Source organism: Hippocampus bargibanti, linkage group LG12 (genome assembly GCF_051943395.1).
Source record: "Hippocampus bargibanti isolate YZ-2025 linkage group LG12, ASM5194339v1, whole genome shotgun sequence".
Lineage (NCBI taxonomy): Eukaryota > Metazoa > Chordata > Actinopteri > Syngnathiformes > Syngnathidae > Hippocampus > Hippocampus bargibanti.
Window position 1 is genome coordinate 6,258,084 of NC_142745.1, and position 23,569 is coordinate 6,281,652.

The window sequence follows — 23,569 nt, forward strand, 5'->3', positions numbered from 1 at the left end:
AGGTTGCGCCCTTAAATTCGGGACTGGTTTGACTGCGACTCGTCCTAGCTAGAGGGTGAACTATCTTGACGAATGATAGAAGCGCTTTGTCAACCCCTCAAGATTCCGTCCAGACTTTCGGGAAGTGAGTTAGTCGCTTTACGCAGACATTGACTTCTTCTCGAGCTCCGCAATGGCAAACCGATTCTACGACCTCACGGCCAAACTGCTTACGGGCGAAACTTTTAATTTCTCCTCGCTTCGGGGCAAGGTGGTCCTCATTGAGAACGTTGCGTCTCTCTGAGGGACAACCACCAGGGATTACACCCAGATGAACGAGCTCCACGAGCGTCACAACAGCAAGGGGCTTGTTATTTTGGGTGTACCCTGCAACCAGTTTGGCCACCAGGTAAGCGAAATAAACGTGGAGTCACTATTTTGTTTCCTTTTCGGTGTATAATTTCCTGGACAAATATATTTAGATAAATAGAGAATAGTTTGCAAGTTTACACGCGTTGCGTAATGTTGTTTCCTAAACCGGGAATGTGAAGAAATTCAGGTTAACCACTTCTTAGTTTTGCCTATTGTGGTGTAGAATAAATTACAATTTAAAAAAGACAGTGAAACAAACCCATCATGCAAGATGAAATTTCAAACTAGAAATATAGTTCGTAACCGATATTCATTTGCACGTCCCGTATGTGTGCGGAATATGCTAATTGTCGTCAATGTGTTTTATTCAACTCCCTATGGTGGACTAATATAGTTTGTAGAAATATATGTTTTCATAAAAAAGCATATTCATAATCGTTGCTTGTCGGTAGATTGGACTACATTTGCAAAATCGCTTCACAGCTTTAAATTTCGACTGTGGGCTTCACCTTAACAATTTGGAATGATGAAATTACTCTACAATGTTTTCTACTCGTCAGCACATATGAGACGTTAACTAAACTGCCCTGACCCGTGAGACTATTGGTTAGTCATTAATCGATTACCATTGTTTGGTAACTTGCTGCTAGTCAATCACAAGGAAGTTCAATACACCTTTGTACATTTGGATTTGTGATTTATTAATCATGTCATCATCTCAAATAAGGGTAAGTGGTGTAGAAAATTGAAACATTGGTGAATGTAGTTTGTTTTACATTGGTACCGAGAAGGTTGTTGATATTTTACACAATTAATCTGTCGCTGTATTAAAATTTTATGTATCAAATGTACATGTGATGTTGATGAGTACTCGATAGCCTATATTGGTATGTAAAAAGAGTTTTCAAGCATCCTTACTATTGATTCCATTATTAGTGTCTTAATATACCAGTGTGAATTTTATTTATTTATTTGTTCAGGAGAACAACAGGAATAATGAAATCATCCCATCATTGAAGTACGTCCGACCTGGGAATGGCTTTGAGCCCAAGTTCCAGCTCTTGGAAAAGGTTGATGTGAATGGAAAGGACGCCCACCCACTGTTCACATTCCTGCGAGAGAGCCTCCCATTGCCCATCGATGACCCCACCTCTTTGATGACAGACCCCAAGTTTATCATCTGGAGTCCCGTCTGCAGGAATGATGTGTCCTGGAACTTTGAGAAGTTCCTCATCGGGTCAGATGGTGTGCCCTTCAAGCGTTACAGCCGCAAGTTCCATACGATTGACATCGAGGGAGACATCAAGAAGCTCTTGAGTCAAGCAAACTAACAAAGGGTCAAGCTTCTCAGCGCGGTCAGAACCATCTGTGCTCTCTTGTTTACCTGTATGCTGTTTTCTGCTTCTTTACTCAATGAAGGTCACCTCTGAAACCTTGCCACTTGCGAGGAGGTTTCCTGATGCACTGTAAAGAAATGGAACACTTCAGCTACATTAAATCCATGTAAAGCACAGCTGTGGTTTAAAAAGTACAAATAAATGTCTTTCTTCCGCCACTTCCATGTCTGGCTCATTGTAATTCATGTAATCATTTACAGCTCCTTTATATCCCATTTTGCAACACCTACAATTGTGCATCACTCTTAACTTAAGTACAGTCAACTCCAACATGTTTTTGTGAATACTATATGTTCCATGCGGCACCACTAGTGAAAAAAACAGTAATCTGATTTATATTGTGTTTGGAGAAGGTGAGTTAAATAGAACAATCAACCAATGTTTATCTATGTGGGGGGATGGCCATTTTGGCACCTGTGTTGACTGAATATGACAACACAGTTGCTCAGGTAACGACCAATCACAGCGCACCTGTTTTGGTGTTGGTCATGTGGTGTTTGCAAGCTGAGCTGTGATTGGTCCTTTGTAATCTCAGTAACTGTCGTGTCATGTTCAGGTAAATCGGAAAGTTGGATAGAAAAAGGTGGGTTTTAATGTTTAGATCATATTTCATATACTTAATATGAATGAGAATACCGCATTGTGTTGCTGCATTCAATATATTGTACATTTTTTGAGTTGACTACCACTTTATATGGAACTTCCTTTTGTGATTTATTTCACCCCTACCACATGAACATAAACCACACGGCACACTACCCACACGAACGAAATGTTATGCGACACCAGCACACTTCGGAGGTCTAATTTTAAAATGTTTTTCTTTACGAAATGTAAAGTCAACAGTTTCCATCCCTAAAATCTTGACAAACCGAATAGGCAGCCTTAAACGCTTTAAAAATTAAAATGTTTTGGGTGCTGTCACCCTTCCAAATAATTAGGTAGAAAAAGACCAATATTGCAGTGTATTGCATTGATTTTTCATTTCCTAAATTGGCACGCTTGAAATGTATTTATTGTAAGCTTTGAACACGTGTGAAAACGTATTACATTAAATGACTAAATGAGCATTATCAATATTACATAACCGACATAGCCGCATTTTCAATTTTAAAAGTCAAATCTGGTTGATCAGCAATTAAGTTAGCCCACCCGAGAATCACTTGTACGATCACCAAAGTAAGGTGAAACAACTCAGCTTTCACAAAAATATGAAGCAAGAAAAGGATATTGCTTTCAGAGCAATGGTATTGGAGTTAGCATCTACAGAGTAAACCTAATATCTTATTGCCGTCAGGGGTTCTATTAACACATATTTCCTAATTGAAAAAGCAAAATCATTTTGGGAGTTAATCCTTTATATGCCCAGTGAGCTCCCATTTTCAGAGGTCACTCTTTGGTGAGCACACTAATTCCCTACAAAACACAATCATTGAGGCATCCAGTCTTTATTGTGGTTTGACTTCAAATATTTTCCATTTAAAAACAAATCCTGTAGATATCAGCATGATAAATATGAGGACAAGAATGTTTACACCTATTTAAAATAGTGTGATTATTTACATCTCTTCAGTTAGGTTGGATTCTTTTGAATTTAGTGACCCGAAGGTCAAACATGTCAGTGGCATCTGGAAAGCAGTGGTGTTTGCCCAGTAGAAGAACTCATTGATAACGACCAGTCATTTAATTGCCACTATTAAAATGTTAAGTGCCTTAGAATCAACAGCACATTCCAACATCCACAAACTGTGCTTGATGGGATTTATTATTATTATTATTATTATAGGCTAGTAAGATATAAAGAGATTCTATTCCGTCTAGGACAGTGGCGTAAGATCAATGAATGGATGCTGATGACCCTATCTCCCTTGAATAATATGCAGACTGACCAGGAGGATGAATCTTTTTGAACAAAGCACTACTTTGTGTGTCTTAATTCGATGTGCTTGTCAATCGAGATAGCGGTACATTCATGTCCACGATTTATCACAAGCTGTTAGTGTCTTGAAATCTATGACATGTAACAACCTTGAATGCCCAGGCTGGATACCAGAAGCAGGTAGATGTTGTATTTACAGATCAAAGTGCCTCCTCAGGTAGCAGCAAACTGAAGGCCGCTTTTTTTTGCACACAACTAACTTAAGTTGTGTGTGTGTGTGTGTGAGTGGAGGTGTTCGTTTTGGTTTCGGAGACAACAGAGCCTAAGTAATGTCCAGAAAGGGTAGAGTTGGTATTTCACATCAGGCTCATTGAAATTGACTTTCACTCGCACCTCAGAACACTTTGGTCGAGATGAGCTTTGCTTGATTTGGCTTTTAGAAAATATTCATACTGCTTCGAAGAGGGCATCAACCTCTTGGTCAGCCAGAGTGTCCATTATACTCCTCTTAATTAACTAGCTTTACATATTACTCTCTCAGGTCAGCTGATAACATTCATCCATCCATTTTCATATCTGTTTATCCTCACATGGGTCAGCTGACAACATTGTAGATGTAAATCAAAGAGGATTTTGTTATAGTGTGGATAACATTGATAGTCTTGTCACTAAAGCAGCTTCTGTGTGTCAGTTTGCCGTGATGCTTTTAATTCAAGTCCATGTGGTCGTCGGCAGCCGCTGCTCCCAGCGAGGCGCAGGGCTGACCTTCTTCTTCCCGGCGCTGATAGAACAGCACGTAGGCTGCTTTCGTCTGCAAGGGGGAAGGGTTACAATAAATAAATAACAGGGAAACATGACATCTGGGATGGAGAGCGTTAGAGGATAGCAGAAGCCATTCAAAATAGCGATGCAGATTGTATATGGTACACGGTGGAATTAAAGCTCACCACAATCTGGTCCTCCGAGGAGGACGACACACTGCTGTCATCAAAGTAATACCACTTTCCATCCACTTTATTCTTGCCGTACGCCGTGTCTGTCAGACAGAGGCAAGTGTTAAGAAGATGGCAACAAAGCACTCCTTTCACAGGCAAACCACACAAATTGCAGGAAGAAATGAGACGGCTTGGCACAGGAATTAGTTCAAGCATATCATGTCACAAGGAATGGAAACAATGTACATTACTTTCAATACACACAATACAAAATATATTTTCCTTAAAGGACAACCGACGTCACTTTTTTGTTTTTAACTGACATCAGAAAAACGTTTTATAGCATCTAAAATACCCAAAACATGCAGTATGATATTTTTATTCAAATGCAAAACACCAATAAAAATGACTCAAAGTGTCCAAAATCTGCAAAAAAAATTGAGCTGCGAATTGGGCATTTTCAGAAAGTCCCGCCCCCAGTTTGTGACGTCACGCCAAGACATCTTGCATTGCTTGAGAATCAAAACAATGGCTCCAGTTTCGCAGAATATGCTTTCTTGTTACACCTCCAGTTATGAATATAATTCAAATAGTTCTGAAGAGGAAAGCATACATGTTTGCAATCGATTAAAGAATTTATTCCATGCCATTTTGAGGCAACATTGGGGAGAAACGATCAACAGAAAAGAGGCACAAAATGGCGACCTCCATTTCCATAGGCTGATAAATTCCTTATGTGGAGCTTGGACGCCCACTTCTGGCGGCTTTTGGGTGCAACACATGGTTTTCAGACCAAACAATACAGCAAAATACATTGACGTGATGGAAGGACTGCTACAATGTGTCTTTTTTTTTTTCGGTCAGGGGGCGTTCCTTTAGTGACGTCACGTACAGACTCGTCACCAACTCAAAAACAAGACTTCCCGAATATTCAGCGCGAGTCTTAAAACGTAAAATATAGCTATATGCGGTGGAATCTTTTTAAAATACGCTGAGTAGAAGTCATTTGAAGCCATTTTACAAATTATGGACACAACTTGCCCGAAGACGTCGGTTGTCCTTTAAGTTGACGTCTTTTCCAAAAATGACCTTGAAACTTTTAATTGGCTAAAATGAACTTGCCTTTATCATGTGTCTGATCACCCAGATGTTTCATTTTTTGACAATTTAGTGAGGAGAAAACGTTGTTTAAAACATTTATGTACATGTGCAAGTATATTGAAGTCCCTGGAAAGTGAAAATAACAGACACAACACAAAAAGTGCTGTATTTTTAAAAATCTATCAAATTTGAACATTACAAACATTATCCGCTTTATAGAATGAGGCTTTGAAATTGTGAAAAAAGATCATGCCTATGTCCCTGCTCTCAAATGGTGTGGGCATGTTCACATAACATAACTATATGCGCAGTGAAAATATATTTGTTATTGGCCTCTGGTTGCCCACAAAATAGGAACATTGACATTTTTAACAAATATCTCAAAACCTTTATTTTTGAATCTGGTACTACTATATAGTTGCCTTGGTATGTTTTCAGCAATTATCACACAAATGTATCCAGAAGAAAAATCTGTTCAGTCACTTTACAGGGACTCAAATGTCATTGTTGTCTGAGTGAAACGAATGGAGACAAACAATGGGCTTCTTTGAATGTAATCCTCATCGTGTGGCTGTTTTTTTTAAATTATTTAAGAAATAGTGACTGAGCATAGCAAGAAAAAAAAAATCTGGTATGTTACAAACAAATCTGCAAGTTGATTTAGAGGAAAGACAAATCTGATCGACCAATGGTGGTTTAGGTTGTGGTCAGCTGAGTTGGTCCTATTGTGCTGTGGAAAAGTGGTTAAGGAATAACACGAAAATGCGAATGACTCAACTTACAGTGGCCTCCACCCATTCCTCCATAATGGTTGGACACAGCGACAAGGTCATACGTGTGAGGCCCAGCCTTGGGGTCACATAAAAACTCTGACATGTTCAGATCCCTGGTTATAAAAAAAAATTATAAACAAAAAAAAAAAAAAACACAGGATTGTTATTCAGATTGCCACGGAATCAAACCGACACAAAAGCAAAATGTGGCTAACATGAGTTTGCAATTAGAAACAGAACTTGAATTTTTCTGTGCGCTATTCTTTCTTTACAAGGTCACAACAGGAAAGAGGCTACACCACAATTATTGCTCTAACTTCTCTTTTTTTAAACGTTTACCATCGTGACTGAGGCACTTGAAATATTGCTTCATCTGAAAGTTACACACACAAAGCCGACAATAGAAACACAAAAGTGCTATTCTATTGTTTTGATGGAGGGAGCGGTTGGTGTCATTTCTGAAAAGTGCGACAGCTACTTCATCCTTGCAGTGTCAGTTTGTATTCAGAGGCATCTAGTGGCATGACCAATGATTACAGATGCTTTTTTTTTGTCCTCACAAAAGTCATCGATTTCAACACAATCAACCGCATACCTAATGGGAAAATCCACCACGGTATCCAGTTTGTCCCTCAAGCATCTGTTGTAAGAGAAGCGCTTCAGGTGAACGACCAGGATGCGTGGCAATGACCAGAGGTCGAACTTTTTCGTGGCCCGCTGGTGTTTCTTGCATGTGGGACAATACCTGGGAAACAAAATGAGTAGAAATATACAACATTAGCAGACGGGAGTTGTGAAAACATTATTATTAGCAGTAGTAGTAGTAGTAGTAGTACTATTAGTATTCTAGCATTACCATGGATCGTGAGCTCCAAGTGTCTCCATGGTTGTGAAGAGCTCGATGCAGTCTCTCAGAGCCACGGTGACTTTCTCTTTCTGGGGCTGGAGCATGCTATCGTGCTTTTCATATGCCTGGAAAACAAAAAAAAGTGTTGACATAAAAGTAAAATGAACAAAAAATAAATACGGTAAAGTCTCGTTATATCGATATCGGATATATCGATAGTCCCGGTTATATCGATACTATTTCTATGCACGCACGGAGAAAATTACATGCAAACAGGGTCGGATATATCGATAGTCCCGGTTATATCGATATTTTTTCAGACTCCCTTGAATATCGATATAACGAGACTTTACTGGATATGAATAAAAGCAATAACCTCCGCTTCCTGTTCATCATAACACATCTTCCTGGAATCAGGGTCCCAATCGATAGCCACGGTGGAGTGTGCTGCATGGATATGGTCATATTAGTATAAGCTGATATTTAAAAACAAAAAAAAGTAGGAACACAATTCACAAATCAAACTGACGGTTAAGTTTGAGGACGTTTCCATCACACGGAAGAGGGCTGATGTTGGCTGTTCCATAAGAGTTGACAACGCTGAAGGTGAAGAGCTTGGCCGGGACGGACCTAGCCTTGGTTTCGTCCTCTTTTGACCCATTTTCCAAATCGGATGCCTCATCTTCCTCCTCCTCAGACTGGCCGTTATGTGGCTCTGGACTCACTTGGTGGTCCATTGCCTCTTCCTCACCTGAGATAACAACAAAAAAATAAAAAATTGAGGATAAGTAAATTAACCATAACCATTGAAAATAGTGTTCATTAAAAAAACTACATCTGACGGCATTAAAGTGCTCCTAGAATTGTGAATTGCAACCATTTAAAGTGATACTCAGCCATTCCCTGGTACCCAACACACTGTTGTATTGACCTGACCTAATCTCTAACCAGGGTTATTTTCGTCGATGACAACATTATTTTGCTGGTGACCCATGAGATGATGATGAGCTAAACGTAGCTCTTTGATGACTGAATTAGAGCGTGACATATGTGAGAATTATTAGTAGAAATGAACAAGAGATTCCAGCTGCCTTGCTTCAATTTTTGCTAAAGACCCACCCTGGATGATGAGGTATCTACAGACGTTTTGCTGTAAAATGAAAAAAAAAAGGAACAATAGGCAGACAGCTTCCCTTTTCTTTTATCACAAAGTGCTAAATTAATCAAATATATTAGTGGCGACCACACATATATTCTATTTTCTGTGATTTTAAATCAATATATGTATTGGATTTGCCTTTATTAGTCTCGCAGGGGAGAAATTTACATTTCACAGCAGCAAAGTGATGAAAGGAATAAAAGTAGAAAAACAAAATACATGAGCTGCTGGAAAGGCAGCCACTCTTGCGGCGCCGTCCGCATTTCCGGGTGTATAAGGCCCACTGGAATATAAGGCCCACCCCAAATGAATGGTGTATTTTCAAACTTTTTCCATATAAAAAGTGAACCTTCAATGAATGAAACAAGTTTTCCAAATTTAATACATATATAAAAGTTTTCTAAATATAAGGCACACCACCACATTATAAAGCGCTACATTATAGGGTGGGGTTACACACTACTTCCTTTCCGGGGGCGAAATGGAGTCGTGGATGCTGGCAGTAGTTGCGAGACCTGTTGTGGTTCAATATTACTTCACATAAATTTTTAGGTGTGCCTTATACACCAGAAAATACAGTAACATGTGTTTTTTAAAATTAATTCCTGAATTGATCTGTGTATAATGTCTCTCCGGCCAATGAAGAATATAGTGAACAACCTATCCCCATTTAGAACGTTAATAATTGCCATCAAGTGAGCCACTGACCATCGTATACGCCATTGGTTTCAGTGCAAGTCCTCGAATGGTTGCTGCCGTTACTGGAACTGGCGCTGCAGGTGGCCCCATCCGACAGGGCACTGCTGCAGCCACCCAGACTAGCATTGCCAACGGATGACGTGGAACATTCAGCAACTTGACTGCAGCTGGCAAAGGTGGCTGAAGCCGAGGCTCTGCTTTCAATACCCGCACCCACTGGATGTTGTACATAACGTCTGCGAGAAGAGATAAAACAGATCAATTGCGTAACAGACACACCCAGGTCTCATTTTCACGTGTTTATCAGTGTCCCCTCTCACCCAATCCTCTGAAGGATCTTCTCATAAAGAAGGTCTGCGATGAGGTTTTGCCTGGGCACAGTAATGACTAGAGGCTGGCCGAACAGCATGGTGCTGGAGGAGCTTCCGGCGTGTTTAGAATGTCGCTCCCTGAAATAGACTGGTAGGTTCATTGTCTCGCTGTTCTCCTCCTGCACTTCATACCTGCGTGAGAAACATGCTGTCAACCAAACAATACGCACAAATGAAATGTTTGATGAAGAATCTTACACAAAGATGTCATCTTTATCCATAATTTGATTGAGGCCATCGTCCCTTCTGTAAATTTTATGGAACCTATGATTATAAACATCAGCCACCACCATCTAAAAGGAAGACACACAACACAACGAAATATTGACAGACAACTCTTGCTAGAGCTGCAAAACAAAACAATGATTTTGACAGTGTCAAGCCCAATTGACTTTCTGAGTAAAATGTAACTAACATTTTCTGAAGGAATTCCACAGAGTCTGGACAGAGCGCTGCACAAATCCGTCACCGTGCCCAGTTTGTGAACCACAACTCGATACTGTGACAAGAAAATAAATGAAAAGCAATGTTAATGAAATTATATGCTCCTATACATTCATTAAGGTCAAATGTAGGCATTTAAAATGTTTTTACACCAACATACAATCCACTTCTTTTCCTTTCGGCTTTTCCCTTCAAGGCGTTGCCACAGTGAATCAGTGTCATACAATCCACAAATACAAAAAAGAACATGCTATTATTACTCTATAAAAAAAACCTGAGTCTTTGTTCACAGATGTGAGCACCAGCCGGCCAACTTCTTGCGTTCAATATTTAAAGATCAGTTCATGCCTTTCTATGTGGATGGGGAGTTAACCCACACTTGTGTGTGTGTTTTCTCAAAAATACGCACTTGAAGTTCACTATAGACTTTTACCAAATTCTGAGGGCAACGCGAGGAAAAAAATGTCCAAAAATTGACACCAATACAATAAATCATTTTCATGCATGCGTGAGAGACGTTTAAGTTTAGGCAACTCACCTGTGTCGGTCTGGACTGCGGATCTGATCGTACAAGGACAACTTCCATGGTTCGGTCGATCTTCATGGGCAGTGGCAGAGTGAGGTAGCAGAAGGGGTCGAAGGTCACAGATACCTTGGAGCACTCTGGACACACTAGAGTGGATTTGAAGAGGCCATGAAAGATGTCGACGATGACTGAGTCGTTGCGTAAGCGATGGTTTTTCCAGGCTTCCGTTGCGACTATCTGGGATGAAAGAAAGTTTTTTTAATGCATAATTTTGCATTTGGAGCTGGTCAAGTGTCATCAAGGCTACAAACAATGCAATTGATTTTAAAACAATTTCTATGATTCACACAAACGCAGTTCTGTAAATTGTCATTTTTTTAAACACAGTTGAAATCACTCAGTTTTGTGAAGTGGTTATGTCAAACACCATGTGTTTTTCTTTCCATCACTGAGTCGTATTTCTAACCCCCTTTGGAAGCAGCATTTCAAATGCAAAAAGACCTTTTCTGTATGTACACATCTCTAAGTACAAATACGTTTTCATACCTGCTCTCTTTCCAAACTAAACATGCAAACAGTATTTGTTATTTTGCTTGCAAAACACACTGCACAGTGTAATTAATCTTTGTACCTCATCAGGGCGGCCCTCAGCATCCCTTTGGGCGAGATAAGGCTTCTTCTTTACACGGTTCAGATCTTCATGGAGTCCGTCGAGCAAGAATGCCAATAGCTCTTGGGAATCCTGCTGCTGATAGCCCGAAAATTGGGGAGCAAAGCGCCCCACTTGCGTCTGCAAATAAAAATGTTGACGTTACATCCTTTGTTTGAAAATCTAAAAGGTTGTCCACATGGACGCACTTTGAAGGTACGTGGGGCCACGGAGCTGCTCCGACTGAGCCACATCTGTTTAACTAAATCAGCATAGGCTTCTGCAATCTCGCCTCGCATTCCCAGCGGATTGCCTCGGTTAATCTCGGCCTCGTACTGGTCGTTCAGGAAATATTCGGTAAGAGGTGACGCATTGCTCAGGCACTGTTAGGAGGGAGAGGGAAAAAGTGAGATTATGTGAACAAATACACTAAACATACTTCAGCAAAGTTTTACCTGGAGAGCAGAGTTCATGAAGCACGTGTTGCCCAGATTACTGAGACCACATAGGCCAGGCTGGGACTGGGAGCCTCTATAGTTGTAAGAAGAGCTGTAGGAGTTATAACTCCCAAGGCTGTTGGCAGAGCAGTTTGGAATACTGTTAAGAAAAACGCTTCAGGTCCTTTGTAAATGTAAAAAAAAAATATTTTAATAGCAAAATGGTTTTAATCGCTGACAATTTGTGTCTGTGTGCAGTCATTACTACACTACATTACTGTTAAAAACTCACTTATACTGTTTGGCATTTGACTCAGCATGATTCTGACTTGAACTTTCACTCCCTGGTGCTATCTACTATCTTTGTGACTGCTTTATTTCCTGTATATGATAGCTGTCCATGTTAAGCACTTTGTTACAGCTTCAGCTGTTGTTAAAACACTATATAAATCAATATGTATTGTAACTTTTTTGCATATTTTTTTTCTTAACCAACGCACATTGCTGCCAATTTAACTGTGAGGGTAGTGTAAGGCAAACTAACTGATAATCATTACACCATGGGTGTCAAAAATACTGTCTGGAGGCCAGAACGTGCCCTCAAGGAGATTCGATCAGATCTGTTATTCATATGTCAAAGGAAATCAAAGGTGTCTCACAATTCTTTTGTAAAATATATGTTCATTAAATTTCAACAGTTTCCTATGGTTCTTGTGCTTCTTTCTACCCAAAAAATGAAAGAAATGATATTTTTGTTATTTATAACAGAGGACAGTATCATTTTAATGGTCATCTTGACACCTACAGAGGACGTAAGTGGCCCACAATGTGAAATGATTTGGACACCCAAAACGCACTACACGATTCAATTAATTTCATAAATGAAACTGGATGAATCAATGTTACTGTCAGATAGAGAATCATGCCTGCTTCCAGTCGTGGTGCTGTTGTTGAGCGTGTAACCGGCACCGCAAGTGCTGTTTCCATTGATGACGGCAGAAGAGATACTGGCGGATGAGCAGGAGGAGAGTTTTGGGGAGGTGGTGAAATTCCTAGATGAAGTTGTACTGGATCTGGTGAACAAGAATCAGAAACAGTATTTAAGCGACAAAGAGAAAACAGATTTTTTTAACAGACACACATTTATATTGTGTTTAGTATTATTTACTTGGGATGGGAAGCTTGCCTGGGCCATGTTCCATCTTCATTTCTGCGCTCAATCACAAGCACCTTAGGGGACAATGTATTAAAATCAAGGCCATGCAAAGTAATCTATTCCTCTCAAATGGTCTCCACCGAATATTGTTGAGTTATGAGCTATTTTATTTCCACTTGGCACATAATGTAGCCTCAACGGCATATACTGTATGGTTTTACATTTTTATGCTGTGGTAAAGTTTTTGGGGGTAATTAAATATTTGCACAAATCAATTTTTGCGAACCTACACCAATGTCAGCCATGTCAGATTTTAAAGTAGCTCTCAAGTTCATCTAGCCCTTTATTGAAATGATAAATGACATTAATGGAAGTACATACAGAGCAGGCATCCGTTTTTTTGCCATCAAGTACTCAATGACTCAGTTTATCACTCATTTCACCTGTAATTTAGAGCACATTAAAAGCATCTCTTACAATTATTACATAATTAGTCTTGCAAGCATCATTTTTATGACTAATTTTCCACTTTTTTCCAGTGTACGCTCCTCATGCCCTCGTGTGCTTTTCAAATTTCTAATAATAAAATGTGAGCATATGAAATGGATTTTTATTACTTACATCTATAAAGCATCGTACAATAGAGCTGTCGCGATGAATAGCGACCTTTGTGTTGCGTATTGGTCATTGTGCTTGAACAAGTCTAAGCGTCCATTTTCATGGTGATTCAGGAGTTTCACATCCGTCTTCATCTCTAAACAACTCTTTCGCTTGAATAGGCCAATTGACTCCCACATATTTTTTTTTTAATTAATTTATTTATATTTGGTCTTGGGGCAAAGATTTGTACTATGAATTACGACACAAAATGTCACAGTTGCTGAATCAAGAAATTACCATGAAAGATTCAGCAATTGGGGTATTTGAACACAAACTGTGTCGCAACCATTATAGACAGACATATAATAATCAGACAGGTGTATTCTTTAAAATTGATGAAAAGCAACTAAGCATCCAATTATGGTGTGGCGTCGAGTTATTTCCAGATTTAAATTACCTGTCCCTGAAAGAGGCCAGTGTCTTGGACAGTGCTGTCAGGCTTGTTCAGTTGCTCATAGGTATTGCTCATATATTTGTTCCAGAGCCTTGTTTCCTTTTCCCGTGGAATATTGAACAGTGTCCTCATCTCTTTCTCAATAGTATCTTTCAGAAGATAAAAAAACATATGAAGGGGGGAAAAAAGCATTTGATGAAAAAGCGACATCTTCAGGTCAATCTGAATGGTGAACTGTAGCTTCTGGGTAAAGTCTCTCACCAATGGTGTCAGCTTTGCTAAAGTGGCGTGTGACCACATTGTCCATGTTATCATTCTCACACAGGTTCAGCTCCAGCAGGTAGACCTCCACCTTGCAGTGTTTGACAAACATTCCCTGTTCAATAACCTGCAAGGGTGGGAGAAACAGAAGCAATATTTGGGCTGAATAATAGTGCAATTTTAGTTGAAGGAAAGTGAAAGTAATTATTTGAATTTGTAGTAGAGAGTCTATCTGAATACAAAAGTAAAGAAAAGTAGAATTACCATCCTGACAATGGGTCTTTGGACACCCAGGCAGCTGTACCAGCTGACGAGCTTATTCCATGCCTCAGTGGGCACAAGGACATAGTCCAACTCATCTATAAGGTGGACTTTCAGGACCTGTTTTTCCTTGTCTTTAGGAAGGGAAAAATGACAAGAATGACAATCCGGTAGTGGGAAATTTTCTGACACAGCTTTCTAAAAGCTGTTTCAAAATATCACCTTTACCTGAAAACAGGCCTGAGTTATCAATAGGTCCTGGATAGAGGCTACGCTCTCCAACGTTGTACATGTCCCAGTTGTCAAAGCCAACATATTTCTTCCACTGTTTAAACCAGCGGATGTCCACTAGATACCTGTAGGGCAAAAACAGTAGCAGTGAAGACATGCTAGCACATATCTAATTATGGATATCAATAATAGTTCTCATTGAATTTCTTCCCCATTCACAATCTGCTTAAGAATCTCTCTTTCGATAATTTATGTGGAAAGATAGCTGTTGAGAAAGTTAGATTGTATCCTCATTTTATGTAACGCTGTAATACTGAACTGATCTGGCGACATCACGTGACTTGACAGCGATAAAAGCCAGTTTGTGTGTCTATGTTTTGGACTTCTCGTACGACGATGAACGCAGCGGTTGCGGTCTGTGCTTCGGCAAATAAATATCCTACTTGTATGATCTAAACAAGAGGACCATCTCGACTCTTTATTCTCCCAAATGCATCGCGAAAGCGCTGAAGATAGCACATGAACTAATTGTATAATTAAAATACAGGCCATATAAAACATTTGTCACTTTAACTTTTAATTAACATGAGTATCACAAAGCGCTATAGATGTACTGATACTCTGTGTGTGACTAATAAAATGCATCTGCACAGTGCTCTGTACTGTACAGACATTATACACAGATATATGAAAGAGGGGGACATCTACCGCAAAATTATTTCCACAATAATAAGTACTATGCACTTCCACTAGTCAAAACACACCACTTTGATTAATATTGTGTTTGTGGAATATCACAGTTGTTTAGGCCTCGACAGCAAGTGGCAAAATGACCATCCCTGAGACGGAGAAAAATGGGCGGATTCACTGATTAACTTTCCACTGCAGTGAACATATTGGAAATAGTTTTTTTGGGTTGATTTCCCATTTTAGAAAATGAATGTGAACATTATTAGACAGCTACAAAACAAACAAAAAAAAGCTCTTGTTGTTAAATAAAAGCAATTTGTGTTTTGGCACATAACAGTCCTGACAAAGAATCTATGCCAAACAGTCAAGAAGTGACAAGGTGATCAAAATCATATGGGACGGTGATTTCATTATTGATGACTACCAATATGCAAAAACAATTGCATTTGAGAGTGTTTTTGGAAGCAGAAATGTTCTATGTATCTAGGTTTACATTACAGCAAACTGGGTATAAGTGGGGGTGTTAAGAAAGTTACATTGTATCCTCATTTTGAAGAAAGTTACATTGTATCCTCATTTTGAAGAAAGTTACATTGTATCCTCATTTTGTGTAATGCTGTAATACTGAGCTGATCTGGTAACCCAGCCACGACGTGGCATTACGTGACTTGACAGTGATAAAAGCCAGTTTATGTATGTTTTTGACTTCTCGTACGACGATGAGCGCAGCGGTTGCTGTCTGTGCTCCGGCAAATAATTATCCTACTTGTTTGATCTAAACAGGAGGACCATCTCAACTCTATGTTCTTCCAAATGCATCGCGAAAGCGCTGAAGATCTCAACAGTTGGTATTGGTGCACCTATACAGACGCAACTGGTTAATTTACAAGACAAACCCTATCTTATAAACAGCTGACTCGGTTTACATCAAATAAGATGACGTATCCGATAACTTATTGATTAGAATTCTCAAACAGAACATCATATAGGGTGGGGCAGTCTTACCTATACCTGTACGTTTGTTGAGTATAGCATCGTACTTTGTGCCACAACTACAGAACTCGTGAACACACGACATGGCAGTGGTGGGTAGTCAAGTCTTATCTGGAAGCTAACACAGTTCTGGGTCTCCCCAGCTAACCGGGCAACAGAGTGGTGGGTGAACCCACAATCCGGAAAACAGGGCCCGGAGTCACAACCAATATCGCGGCGCATCAGGCGACCAAAAAAAAAACGCGTGAAATCCAAATAGAAACATTTTCAGTGATTTTACCCAGCCATTATGCTTCTGAGATATTTGCTGACAAAAGCTATTTGGTGTTCAGGGTTAATAGTCTAACGCGGTGTAACAAAGAGAGAAATTACAACAAATGGGCTGCCAGGCAGCGAAGGCGTTTAAACGTCAAATATTAAGAGTGACGACATTCGGGATTTAATTTTCTCTTTCCTTTTTCAGACTGCCCTGCCAACCAACATACTGCATTAGCTTCCTTGTTATAGCATGTTAGCATTTCCGGTTTAGAGCTTAGCTAATGGCTGGCATTGGCAAACTTGCGCTTGCTCGTCAGAAGCGACCCGAGGCGGCCTCGGGCTTCTTCTCACCATTCATCACCCTTCTTCAGCGTGGTCTTCAGCAAAGAACCAATAGTCTGTTTTTGATATTCCGTGGATGCGGCTGGCACCTCCGAGTCAGAGTCCGCTGAGCCGCCCGAGTCAGGTCCGCCTCCTTCAGCCATCGTGTAGAAGAGTGTGCCGGCTGAAAGACGAGAAGCACTTTGGGGCACGCAGGGCGTTCTTCCTCGACGGTGGTTGCGAGGCGCACACTGGTTGCTGCATACTGGCACCGCGTAGCTGCTGTGTCGTCGTCTCTTCGACACCCCACACAGAGGCACATTATACCAGTATGTTTCTCCACACGTCACGCTTTCAACATCAATAATCTCTGATTAGACTCACGATCAAGAACGAGTTGACGTATTCTTACTCGAGTAGGTGAGATGCTATTTTTTATAATGGAAAATCTATCGCACAGACCCTTAAATTGAAAATTCCAAACAGGAATGTTATTTGCTCCGATCTGATTATTGTTACTTAGAATAATAGTACAAAAAAAACAGGGAAAAACATCAAGTACAGATTAACTGGTAAGATCTGTTTGTGTTGCTTTGTGTAAGCGGGTTCGTTAAATGATACAACTTCTGGATAGAGTTGGGGTTCTTTGTTAGGACTGCCGTCTTGGTCGGAGGGGGAAGGCAATTGACATGTGTGCCTCTCGTAGGCTCTCATCTGATTAGAGGTGTTAAAACAGTCTCTGTTCGTTGACTTGCTATGATTGGTTCTTTGAGAAGATCTCAGCGGTTTCTTAAAACAGCACCTTCCTCTGTCTGAACGTTGTATGACCTTGGTTGGACCTGACACGGAACAGTCCCAAATGATGATTTCATCCATCGAGGTATCAACTCCTTCCTTATATATCATCCATCCATCCATTTTCCATACCCCTTATTCCTCATTTTGTTTTGTGATAAACTTCAGGAGCTGAAGCAATGCCAAAAGGTAGTCTTAGGAATCTGTATCTTCCAAATGGAGTGTTGAAAGTACGTAGTTTGGAACTTGGCTCATCCAGTTTCATTTGCCAAAATCTTGAAGGCGCATCCAGCTTGCTGAAATACTTTGCCTTTGAAAACTGTACCATAATCTCCTCACGAGTGGGTAGCTTGAAGTGTCCTCTCTTGATGGCTCTGTTCAGATCTCTTGGATCCAGGCATATTCTGAGTTTTCCATTCTTTTTGTCTACGACAACGAGGGAACTCACCCAGTCAGTCGGCTCATCAATTTTCTTTATTACATGCCTGTTCTCCATGTTGTCTAATTCTGATTTTATTCGCAGAAATTAGACTGCACTTTGCACTAAACTTGTACCGGGTATGAAAATAGGACGTTAAAAGTTGAACAAAGGAGTGTAGCAATTGTGAAATTAAACACCATTCAGACACTTAAGTGTTATTTTGCACCCAACAGTGCAGATGAAAATAGTAACTTCAGTTAAACATGAAATACAATGAAAGTTGTTCACATTATTTTACCTATCAGGCTTTTCTATAACATACACTACTCCCAAAAAGATAGTGATGTGTGGTTCTTGGGTGAAATTTCCAGAGGTTCTTAAAACGCACTGTAACCTTGTACAGGTGTACTTAATTTGGCCTTCTTTCAACTTTTTCATGCACATATCCAATGAATAAGTAGTTTTTGCACAACTTGCAGTGCTCCAAAAAGTCGCTGAAAGGCAAAATTCCCAAATGGTGTTCGATTCACAAATGGAAAAATATATTTTCAACAAAGCCGTTATCTGTGTCATTTTATTTTTATTTTTGTTGCACGAGAAGCTCAGTGGCCCCTTTCTTTTGACAACATCCTATTAGTTATGCTCATCAATGGTGAGCTGTCGTTCGTCTTGGTCACATGATGTCAAATTGGTAACGGCCTTAAATTTCACCCGGTAGCAGGATATGACAAACTTTTTGTTAGTAGTCTAACTTACAAGCTAACTATAATGCAAAAAAACATGACTTGTTTTCTCCCAGACATTCTCAGTCAGCCATGATAATTTAGTACAACTTGAAAAAAAATGGACCTGAAACAAAAGGAATGTAAACATTGCATAAAAGGGAGGGATTTGTCCGATCTCTTGTGTTTTGAGAAACAAACAAAAAAAAAATCCCTGCAGTTTAAACCCCCTTAGCAAGAGAAACGAGCAAGGCCTCAAAATATACCAGTGGGAAGCTCCTTGCTAAACATGCCATCAAAGTCCAGTTCCATACTCATGAGATCTTCCTCCACACTTTCCAGTGCCCACTGATGGTCAGTCAGTTCTAGGGCCTCCCACTCCGCCTAGAATGAAGTACAAATATCCAACGAACGTGTCACTTAAAGGACAACCGACATCACTTTTTTGTTTCCTAACTGACATCAGAAAAACGTTTTATAGCATCTAAAATACCCAAAACACGCAGCATGATATTTTTAGTCAAATGCAAAACACCAATAAAAATGACTTAAGTGTGCTGAAACTGCAAAAATTTGAAACCGGAAGTGGCCAGTTTCAGAAGGTCCCGCCCCCTTGTTCGTGGTGTCACCCCAAGACGTCTTGCCTTGCTGGAGAATCAAAAAATTGGCTTCAGATTCGGAGAATATGCTTTCTTGTTACTCACCCAGTTATGAATATGATTCAAATAGTTCCGAAGAGGAAAGCATACATGTTTGCAATCGATTAAATAATTTATTCCGTGCCATTTTGAGGTATCTGGGGGCGGGGAATTATCAGCCCATTTACACAGGCTGATTAATTCCTTACACGGAGCTTTGTCTCCATCTTCTGCCTCTTTTTGGTGCTACACGAAGTTTTCAGACCAAACAAAGTACAGCAAAATGCATTGACGTGATGGAAGGACTGCTACAATGTGTCCTTTTTCCGGTCAGGGGCGTTCCTTCAGTGACGTAACGTGAGTACTCGTCACCAACTCAAACACAAGACTTCCGGAATATTCAGCACAAGTCGTAAAACGTAAAATATAGCTATATGCAGTGGAATCTTTGTAAAACACGCTGAGTAGAAGTCATTTGAAGCCATTTTACAAATTATGGACACAACTTGTCCGGAAACGTCGGTTGTCCTTTAAAACCACCTAGAGTTTGAAACGTGTAAATGTGACGTCATGCTTGACCTTAATTTTCCTCATGTCAGTTCAGCAATCGTGAAAATATTCTTTTTCTTTGGCTTATATTTAAAAGGAGCAGACTCAACAGTGGTGTAACATTCACCTGACATTAAATGAATGTAACTAAATTTTCTAAAATTATGCTGCCGCAAATAATTTTTGACGGAAGAAAATGAAAACTGGTATGGCAATACCCAACGACATATGATGGTATTTTTTTTTTTACTTGACTTCGCCTTTAAGGACATATTAATATGTACAGTATAAAGAATATTTAACTCATTTACTGCCATTCACAAATTAATTCGAGAATTGAAAATTTGACGTAGAGCGCCATTCCCGACTTTGTTCAGGTTTTTTTTTTTTTTTTTTCATGTTTGGGTGCAGATAAAGTGCTGGCCTGGCCTTTGGCAATTATTTTTCCACAAAGGGGCAGTGTTTCCTTTTTTCCATGTTAGCGCGTTGTTCCAGCTTCAGCTGTTAAAGCACTATATGAACAAATATGTATGTATTGCATTGCATTTTGGACAGCCGCCCTCATTTCAAGCTCATATAACCCTATACCCATATAATTTAGGAATTAACTATTTTTTTCTGATTAAAGGAGTCTAAGGTGTCTTTCTAATGGTGTATTAAACGTGTATGTAGTCTTAAAACTCATTATTCTGTTGGTCCTGGAATTCAAGTGACAATGACAAAACCCCTGGCACTTTAGTGGACACATTTTTGAATATCTGGCAGTGAATGAGTGAAGAGTGTGCTCATGCACTTTTCAACTAGATATCAATGTTCTATGGTATTAAGAATACAATTTAGTATATACTTTAGTATTCACTAAATCTAAATGGCTGCCACTCCTCACCCGCACAAAAAAAAACAATCTGTAAAGTGTCCTTGAGAGTTTTGAAAGGCGCTTAGAAAGGAAATTTATTATTATTATTATTATTATTATTACCATTATTATCATCATCATTATCATCACGATATATACCTTGAAAGCTTTATTTGTATCTGCAGGCATGGCCATGGCAGCCCCACTCATCTGCTCCTGCATTATCCTTGACTGGTCTGCACCTATTAGTATAGAAGTACATTTAAAAACTCATTAATCACCAAAGTCACATTTTACCACCAAAGACAAGATTTTATCAACACCTAAATAGATGTGTTACCATTATCTTGGCCAAGGATTAACGAGTACATGCTTCGCAGTCCAAAGACATTCAGGAAATACCACGAAGCTGAGCTCACCCTGAATTGTCAAAGAACAAACATACACGTATGACAATCCCAATAATTGTGTTCACAACTGTCGTATGTCCTTACCAGGAAGCATCGAGTGACAGAAGCTCTATTCCTTGTTGTAACATGGGCTTGAAGCGCAGCGTGAGCGGGAAGGGGACCTTAGCTGTGTGAATGAAGCACAGACAGCGCTCGCTGTAAACAGCGCCACATCTTGTCGTAGTCAGGTGTGAGTATCAAATGGTGCACAAATCTAAAAATCATTACTCGTTACAAATCCCGAAAAGGTCCAGTTGATCCAGCCTCCGATCAGGATCATGGGAAGTACGTTGGTCACGTTTCCTTTCATCATGTCTGTGAGCATGCTTGGATCTGCCAGAGTGATCAAGCATCACGATACAATCCATTCTTATATTTAAGAGTGCCTCTTAATGGAATATTTTTCTCTTTCTCCTTCAACAAAGTAATAGATCAACAAAACTACACTATCAAATAGGGATCTCAGAGGTGCCACCTGTCACATAATAGTTAGGACGATATTTATAATCCATCCATCCATTTTCTAACAGCTAAAGTGCAATAACCATCAACCCGGAAATTGAACTGAACTGCGACAAATTTTCTGAACTTCTTATCCCCATCAACTGCATATCAGAATCAGAATCATCTTTATTGCCAAGTATGTAGAACACACAAGGAATTTGTTTCCAGTAGAACACGCTGCACTAGTATTGTCGTCAAAAAAAACTGCATATGCATTTTTTTATCAAGAAGATGCTAACATAAGTAGTTACAGAGCAGGAAAGTGTTTATTTTTAATTACCAGTCATTGGTGAGGGTGGAACAACCTTTCTTTTTGTTTTCTTGAAGAATCCATCTTCTTGATTATTGAAGTAAAATTTCCTCATTAGGAAGGACTAAGAGAAGGAGGTACAGTGATAATAATGTTGGACAATGTCATTAAAATATAAATAATACGCCCCTCAAAAAAATACTTGCTTTAATTAATATTTGGGGGGGTTTAACTTGAATCTAAACTACAAACATTTGTGTGACTTACTGAATACAAACAATGCAGTATCAATACTCAGTTACAATATAAAGTTTGTGTGTGATTTCAGAGATAGGAGTTTTATTGTGTTTGAGTTTTCCACATATATGTTTCGTAATAAATGTTTCATAAACAAAAGGTAACAGAAAACTGCAATTAATTTTAAGGGAAAGTAATAGATGAGAAGGTTTCTTCAGCCGTCATCTGTACAAAAGTGAAGGTTTCGGACGTTTCGCCTCCTATCCAAGAGACTTCGTCAGCGAACTAAAGTCTGACTGGTCGTATCGGCCCCATTTATATATCCCTAATGTTTGAGTTTTCTACATATATGTTTCGTAATAAATGTTTCATAAACAAAAGGTAACAGAAAACTGCAATTAATTTTAAGGGAAAGTAATAGAGTAAATTGAGATACATGTCATTTATGGAATTTCAAATTTGACATACTGGCTGAAACACTACATCGACAGTACTAATGTACATTCAACACAATATTTTTAAACATTATCGTCAAAGGAGCATACAATGTTTGACATCGTTTGATGTCACTAGATATGCAAGTGTACTTTTATGTAGAATACAAATCAAAACACATACTTGTTTGGGAATGTATTTTCCATTTTCTCTGAGGATTCTGCTCCGAATGAGGACCTGACTGAAATGAACATAAACATCACACATTCACCGTACCGTGCCTTGTACTGTATTATAATTAACAACAAGGGTTTAAGGTGCATGAAATACCTCACCTGTCTGACACTTGCTCTAAAGTCAACTTCTTGTCACTTTGAAGAAGAATGGACACATAGTGACGGATGATGCCGACGAGAAAGGTGATGAAGACAATGGGCAATACCACCCACAGTCGGATGTTGGAGTCCAACAGGAGCTCTGGCTCAGCCATTCAGCCTGATAAATATCAGCACAGACAAGATTGAAGTTATTCATCCACCACCAAGTGATAAGATACATACAGGCATCAGCCGCGGTTCTATGGTTATTAATATCATGTACCGATGAACTATTAGATGGCCTATGCATTAAAGATCGGAAGCACCGTCGTACATGGCAGATGATGCTAACGGTGGGCTAACATTAGCCAGCTGCCTACCTTTCCTTTGTGGTGAACGAACACGGTTGTCTTCTTGACGAGGCGAACACCACGAGTGACGTTTCACCAGTGTAGAATCCACAACCTCTTAAGCAGTCGAATTAATACTTAAGAAGATACCAAAGCTTTGACAGCCGCTTAACGCCATTGCGTTGCGTGAGGAGCTAATAATTCAAAATTGCAGTGTATCTTCCTCGTCTGGAGGGGGCAGTGTCGATGGTTC

The 23,569-nt window shown here is 39.6% G+C and overlaps 3 protein-coding genes across 3 annotated transcripts; 1 reads left to right on the forward strand and 2 right to left on the reverse strand.

The window, feature by feature from the left end:
* The first annotated feature begins 85 nt into the window (after positions 1-85).
* On the forward strand, positions 86-1,906 carry gpx1b (glutathione peroxidase 1b). Its single transcript, XM_089011041.1, has 2 exons — positions 86-388; positions 1,332-1,906. The coding sequence occupies exons 1-2, from the start codon at positions 173-175 to the stop codon at positions 1,680-1,682; spliced, it is 567 nt and encodes a 188-aa protein (XP_088867167.1). The 5' UTR covers positions 86-172; the 3' UTR covers positions 1,683-1,906.
* Positions 1,907-3,180: 1,274 nt separating this feature from the next.
* On the reverse strand, positions 3,181-16,982 carry usp4 (ubiquitin specific peptidase 4). The gene is made up of 22 exons (XM_089011036.1): positions 16,824-16,982; positions 14,529-14,656; positions 14,304-14,434; positions 14,040-14,166; positions 13,782-13,927; positions 12,737-12,798; positions 12,495-12,641; positions 11,587-11,704; positions 11,341-11,514; positions 11,114-11,272; positions 10,495-10,719; positions 9,928-10,011; positions 9,711-9,805; positions 9,462-9,644; positions 9,151-9,377; positions 7,813-8,034; positions 7,660-7,730; positions 7,293-7,408; positions 7,032-7,181; positions 6,446-6,549; positions 4,575-4,663; positions 3,181-4,438 (listed from the first exon to the last, which is right to left on the reverse strand). Exons 1-22 carry the CDS (start codon positions 16,955-16,957, stop codon positions 4,334-4,336), a joined length of 2,997 nt encoding a protein of 998 aa, XP_088867162.1. The 5' UTR covers positions 16,958-16,982; the 3' UTR covers positions 3,181-4,333.
* Positions 16,983-17,339: 357 nt separating this feature from the next.
* On the reverse strand, positions 17,340-23,514 carry emc3 (ER membrane protein complex subunit 3). The gene is made up of 9 exons (XM_089011040.1): positions 23,347-23,514; positions 22,985-23,144; positions 22,833-22,890; positions 22,008-22,101; positions 21,452-21,556; positions 21,269-21,350; positions 21,115-21,194; positions 20,934-21,016; positions 17,340-19,115 (listed from the first exon to the last, which is right to left on the reverse strand). The coding sequence occupies exons 2-9, from the start codon at positions 23,137-23,139 to the stop codon at positions 18,987-18,989; spliced, it is 786 nt and encodes a 261-aa protein (XP_088867166.1). The 5' UTR covers positions 23,140-23,144; positions 23,347-23,514; the 3' UTR covers positions 17,340-18,986.
* Between the last annotated feature and the right edge of the window lie 55 nt (positions 23,515-23,569).